At 39.9% G+C, this 6,855-nt stretch overlaps 1 protein-coding gene across 1 annotated transcript in view; it reads left to right on the top strand.

Moving 5' to 3' along the window:
- CNTNAP2 (contactin associated protein 2) overlaps positions 1–5,470 on the top strand; it is a 1,620,276-nt gene extending 1,614,806 nt beyond the window's left edge. The window contains exon 24 of the mRNA XM_039524081.1: positions 421–5,470. Within this exon, the coding sequence (XP_039380015.1) occupies positions 421–620 (200 nt within the window). The 3' untranslated portion in view covers positions 621–5,470. The remainder of the gene's footprint in view (positions 1–420) is intronic.
- Positions 5,471–6,855: the final 1,385 nt, after the last annotated feature.

The raw sequence follows: 6,855 nt of genomic DNA on the forward strand, positions 1-6,855 counted from the left end.
CCTGTGCTGCATCTCTATGGCCTACCTACAGGTGACATGTGGATTCTGTCCCCCAAGTAGTTGCCCTGACAAAGCCCAGGTAACTCATCTTCATTTATATGGGTATTTAGTGGGAGTAGTTGGGCCCTCTGTCTCTATGACCACCCATAAAGCACCAAATACACCTGTGGACTGTATAAATAGTAATAATGTTGAGGTTCAACCATTGCAGTAAGGATTAGGGGACTCCGTTTGATTAAGTTTTGGAATAAACCACAAAGAAATTCCATAGACATTAGTAGAGCCAAACAAAAAAAAGTGAACTTTCAGTGGTAGTTAATTGCCAGATTGGTGTAAACATACGGAGTAGACGGTAAAATCAAGCCCCCGTGGAATTCCTGCATTTTTTTTCCCGCTTCTGTCATTTCTCCTTTCCATTAGGTGTCATCGCCGTTGTGATCTTCACCATCCTTTGCACGCTGGTGTTCCTGATACGCTACATGTTCCGTCACAAGGGAACCTACCACACCAATGAGGCCAAGGGGGCGGAGTCTGCTGAGAGCGCTGATGCAGCCATCATGAACAATGATCCCAACTTTACGGAGACCATCGACGAGAGCAAAAAAGAGTGGCTTATCTGAGAGTGTGCGGAGGGGGTTGGAAGCAGGGCCGGGGTGGGGTTGGGGATGACTCTTTTAGCAAGGAGAGAACACTCTACTTCAGACTTTTGGGCACATCTAGTAAAAAGATCAGCACAAATGAAGGAGCAAGCAACAGGCAAAACCGATGAGACTGGAAACCAGGATGACACACACACATTTAAGAAAAGTACTTTTTAATATTCATTTGCAATGAATTGCCCCGTCTGTATCCAAACAACAACAACAAACAGCAGCTTTTAGAGCTTCAGCATTGGTTAAAATTTGTCAGTAATACCTGTCTTTTCTGTGTGTGTTTAGAGGTGTTCTAAATACCCGTGATGATAACAGGGCCGGTTTTCTACATTTTTTAAAAGCCCTTTAGAATGTGGATATTTCTGTCTTGAGAACAGCTTACAAATCGACACATCCTCAAAGTGTTCTTTTCAGTCACTCATAGTCGGTTCCAGACAAGTTGCCATAATACCCATAATACTCGTTCACGTATTGTTTCATTTGGTGGTGTTTGAATTGGGGTTTAAAAGTTCTAGGGGAGGAAGTGGGGGAGGGAAAAGAGGATCAGATCATATTTGCCAGATTTCAAAATGCTACCATCTTGTGCCAACACTTTAAGAGTCCCACTTTGGCACAGGCATTTCAAAATGTTGATTGTGTATAGTACTTATCAGCAATGTAAAAATATTATAATTATTCTGACTATAGGAGAGGAGTAAAAGCACAGGAAAATGTTTGTTTTGGTTTGTTTATTTAAATCTGAAGGAGTCTGTAGATCTAGTTTGAGTCTGTAGACATAATCTGTTTCTGTAACTTTGGCTATAATGCTGCTGACCTGAGGCCACATGGCAGTTTCAGTTTAAACTCAGCTCTGCCTGTGATATATTGGCATACACTGTATGTAGGCATAAGCATTGTAGTTGGAAATTGGAGTCAGACTTTACCGTTTGTTTGCTTCTGTTTCTCTGCATAGGCTGTCACAGAACTATTAGTACAGTTCTAAGGAATGCATTTGATCCAACAGCTTTCACATAATACTTTTCTGTCATTGGCATAGCAATTTAGTTTGTTCTTTAAATCTTTGGTTTAAATTCCTTTGTGAAGAAAGCCTCTGTCACAGTGTTCTCTCAGGCAGTAAGGTAAAACAAAAGGCTTAAAGAGTCCTGCTCGTAGAGAGGGCAGCAGAAACACACAGCATGAGAGCAGAGGTCCTTTTTTTAATAAACAGATTTGCCTGATCAGTTTAACTGTCTTTGTGGAGTAATGACTAAGGACTGCAAAGGCAATATCTAGTGCTTCAGGGATCACAATCTCTCAGACCAGCTGAATGTCAGGCATGTCACTGAGAAAGAGGCAGTCAGTTTGCACAGAGGGTAAGTGGTAGCCTAAATAGTTAATTTCATCCTTTGATGGCAATAAAGTGGTTTTTGCTTCCCCACTGCAAAGGAGCAGGAGTCTCCAATAACCTTGTTTGATGGAGACACAGGGCCTTATGGGTAGTTATGCATGGAACAGAATGAAGATATGAATGTATAGCAGGACATTTACTGTGCATCAAAAAACAGAACCAATACTAAGAATTTCTTATGAAAGGATTTATGCCTGTGACATTTTTGGTGTCACGTAACCTTATAATATTTACAATTTTGGTATGCACAGCTTTAATCCATTCCTTCAGTACCTATTTGCAAGACTTATTGGAAATTCCGATGAACTGCACTCTGATGAACTAAGCAACGCTGCTGTCTTTTAGTTTCTTCTTCTCCTTTATTTTTGCTTTATAGAGCATTATTTTGTTGGATGTTGTAAAGTGAAAGGAGAATTTTTTTAAATTAGAGATGGAATATTGGAGCATTTTCAGGATTCCTTTGTATTCATAGCTCTTAAAACTGCTTCCTTGTTTATAAATGCACAGTCAGCAGACACGGCAACCAGTTAAAGACATTGGATATGTGTTAAGGCCTTTCGTTAAAATTCTCCACAGTCTGTTTCACAAACGGGACTTGTTGAATCACTATAGCTAATGTAGATCTCAAACCCACTACTTTCTTCAGGATATGGATTTGGACTCAGTATGTAAATTTGGCCAGTTTTAAGAAAGTCACTGTCTGTTTCTCGGGTATCTTTATGGCTGTCCAAACGGGAAAGAAACCCATCTTTGCCCCACCCCATCCCGTGCTTAGCACTGGTTTGCCTCAAAAACTATCATCTCTCTCTTTGAGTGAAAAGTCCTTATTCGTGTTTAAGATCAGTGGGTATAAGAAGACTATCCTCCCCCTGACGAGTGTCAAAACAACACTATATATAGCCTGTTGAAACTAATCTGCCATACATCACTAGCTATTCAGGCCAGCCACCTCCACTGTTGGGTGGGTAGGTCACAAAAGTCTTCTCTTCTAGTGAAGAAAATCCCACTTCTCCTTATTGATTTTAGTTTGTTAATTTGATTTCAAATGGTATTTTAGGCATTCCCTGTAAAGACTGTGCATGTTACTTCAGAAGGCCCAGATACAGCAAATGAGAGCAGAGGGCCCGTTTCCTTAGGCTGTGATGTTGTTGCAGTAAAAAGGCTGACTTTCTAACTGAATTTAGTGTGAGAAGTGTCAGCTCTGCCACCTGAGACTGGAGTCCTATGGTTCTTCACACAACAAAGACAGCACAAGTCTCCACAGGGGCATACTTCCCAACTAACGTGCCTCATCCCTGCGCTGGAAGGGCAAGTGGATAGTTGTCTTTCCATGTCCAGTCAAGTCTTCGGGTACTTGGTTGACCTAGCAACAAGCATATCAGTTATGACAGTGGTCTTTGTGATGGTGATGTCTGTTCATTAATAACTAAACTGAGACCACTAATTCAATTCACATGAGGCACTGAGCAGCCATCTCATGGAAATGATGGACCTGGTCTCGATTCAAACCCGTGCAATAAAGAAGAAAGGCAAAGTCAGTGCCAATACTCTTAATCATCTGGTCTCCCAACCTTCTCTCTCTCTCTCATCACAGAATCTCAGAGCTCTTCATGTAAAGCTCATGAGAGCTGTGTAAATTTGAGTTGGCCTCTTTGTAGGGAAGCCTCATGCGGTGAGAAGAAGATGGTGATAAACTTCAGTGTTATGATTATTTTCCTGATTCAGCAGGAATAAGGAGATGCCTTCATAAACCCAGAAGCTAATTGTATTAATGATTGAAAATCTTATTGAGAGCTGCATTAGCAATAGTGTATTTCCTTAAACTGGAAGTGAGAGAGCTCAGCAGGCTGAGACAATGGATTTGACATTGCAGACTGACACACGTGCCCTCCACACCAGTATTTTATGGTGGAGATGGTGTCTTGGCTGCCGGTTCTTGTAGCCTTTTTCTAGAATGCCTAGTAGCTAGAATGCCATGGTGACTAGTCTTAAGTAGGACAGACACTGGCCCTGCAAGGGCCCAGGAACTGAGAACCAGCAGACTAAGATGGGTAGCTTGCATAAGTGTGCAAGCACCATTTGTTTTGTAGGAAAGTCTCCCTTACAAAAGAAATGGTGATATCTTATATGATTTGTGAGGGGAGTTCACGGGTACTTCTGGTTGCTAAGAGAGTTTGTACTGACCAACTGAGCAGTTAAAATGGCAGGTAATATAGTGAGTTTTTGGCAAGTGCTGTATATCTTTCTATGGTGGCCAAACCTGAATCATAACAGAGTGAATTCTGATGAGCATGCGACACTGCCCTGAAATGTACTCAAATATCATACAAGCATAGTGCACATTCAGCTGAGTCAGTTTTGTCACTCATTTAGTCCCTTTCCCTGTTTGAACATGTGGGGAAATGTGACTCTAAAAGGCCTGCTCCTGCTCCCATAAATCCAGGGCAAAATTCCTGTTGATTTCAGTGGAGGGCAGATTGTGCCCAGAATCAGAGTGTTGGTCTAGTGGGGTAATGCTAAGGGGTATTGGGATCAACAATCATAATAAAGGCCCGCAGGAGATCAGCTGTGAAGTGCCAAAGAAATGTGGTCCTAGCCAAAATGGTAAAAATTAAGATGTTGATAACAATACAGCTTTTAATAGAAACCAGCTTTCTAATCTGTTGTTTATTACGTGTTAATTCAAATGCCCCTTATTCCATATTAGAGTCAGTTGACATTAGAAATGACCTTTAAAATCAGAAATCAATATTAAACAAACATGCGAAATTTCAGTTAGGACTATAGTATTTGTGCCTACCATATACACTGCACCTTTGTTCTCTTATACATGGTTATGATTTTCACAGCAGTTACCACTTGAAAGGTATGGGATTCGCAACGTTTTTAATCATGCTCAAGACAGCATGATGCATATTAAAGGGTGGTTATCATCAATATTTCACTAAGATTGCCAAAGAGAAGGTGTATAATTACAACTTTATGGTAGAGATAAGAGTTCATTTTAGAAGAGAGTCTATTCAGTGACTACATTTTAATCAAAACAGAATCTCTTTTAATGGCAGATGCATCTAACTTCCAGAATACCAATTGAAAGGTGAAGCTGTTACTCAGTCTGATAAGCAGTAGCTTTTTAATATGGTTTCTCACTCAGATTATCTTCTATTGTGTCATAAGCATGGTGACTCTTTAAGGGTTACATTGTTGAAAAGCAGAACCTAAATTCTATCTCTGTTAATCAAAATTGGTATTCCATCCTAGAGATATGAAACAGGAATCTCACCCTCCAAAAGTAATAGCATGTAAATAAGAATGAAAGAAGGAAAATATGTATGTATGCCTAATATCCTTTGTGAATGTCTTTCCTTTAGTTAAAAGTTCTATTAGAAACCAGATTGATAAATAAAAATAATATAAATTCTACATAGTTTTAATTATCCTAACAGCTGCTTCCTTGTGCTTTGTATGTTCTGATCATTGTATATATTTTTTCTTCCTCTAACAACAGGAAGTCAATTTGAAAAGGACAGAAGTCTCTGCCTCATGAGAAAAGACTCAAAATATGCAGGGACTCATAACCTCTCCAAAAGGACTTGTTCCTCCTTGCAACAAAGATGGCAGTCATACACAAAAACAGTGATTGCTTAAAAAGAAACTGTTGCTAGACTGTGTTTAGTTTTCATCTCAACCAGCCTTGATTACATGCTGAAGGCCAGCTCCTTGGTTAGTGTAAGCCAGCAAAGCTCCATTGACTTCATGAGAGCTATACCAATTTAGGGCAGCTGAGGATCTCACCTCAAAAGTTTGGTCTGCACAAAATGATTGCTTTTGCTGTGATTGTCGTCATTCAGGCGCCTTTAAAGACAGTGTTAAGGAAGTTTTGCTCTTGCTAGCATTCATCGTGCATCTTATCTTCTACATTGTAGTATTAAATACCTATAAAAATGCCATCTCTTAAAATAACATAGTATAGTTCATTTGTGTTCCTTCAGCACCATACTTCTGTCTTTGAATATGGATGTGAGCCTACTATCGAATGCAGTGAGTTGTGTATGCATATCTAAGGGCAGAATTGGGTCCTCTGTCTTTTAATAGGTTAAATTATCAGGTTCCAGAAAGCTTTTATATTAAATACCTTCATAAAAGTATATGACTTGTACTTGAATAACAGTATGTGAACCCAAGCAGGGAAACATGAATGCTGCAAATACCAGTGAGTCAGGGGACATAGTTATACCATTGTCCCCAACCTGTTGTGCTGTCTACTACAAATTGCCTTGATCATGTTCCAAAACCAACTACAACCCTGCTCCTGTCTAGGACTTTAGCTGAGTTTCTAGAACATGATTACATATACATGACAAATTGTGACCCTGTTGTACCCCGGCACTCCTGACTCTGCTATATTTATACTGTGGGAGCTCAAGAGGGGGAGAATAGTTGTATGTTCTAGTGGAAGGTTGTTTGTCTTGATGGGAGTACTGTCATGTGGCTAGAGCAAAGTACTGGGATTGAAGACCTGTCCATTTTATTATCATCTTTGCTACTGACACGCTGCACCTTTGGACAAAGCTTTAACCTCTGTCTGCTTCAGTTTATCCAGTGTGTGTTTCACCAAGATCAGATTGTGTGTGTGTGTGTGTGTAAGTGTAAAATACAAGATTATTTTGAGTGTGGTGTGTATAGTTATTGAATAAGCATTCACAATTGTGCTTCATTCTGAAGACTTTAAAGTGTGTGAGTGTGGCAAAGTGAAAATGAGGATTATATCAGAACCACTGCAGGGTTGAAAAGTATCAGGTGACAGAGGTAACT

This window comes from Mauremys reevesii, linkage group 2 (genome assembly GCF_016161935.1).
Source record: "Mauremys reevesii isolate NIE-2019 linkage group 2, ASM1616193v1, whole genome shotgun sequence".
Lineage (NCBI taxonomy): Eukaryota > Metazoa > Chordata > Testudines > Geoemydidae > Mauremys > Mauremys reevesii.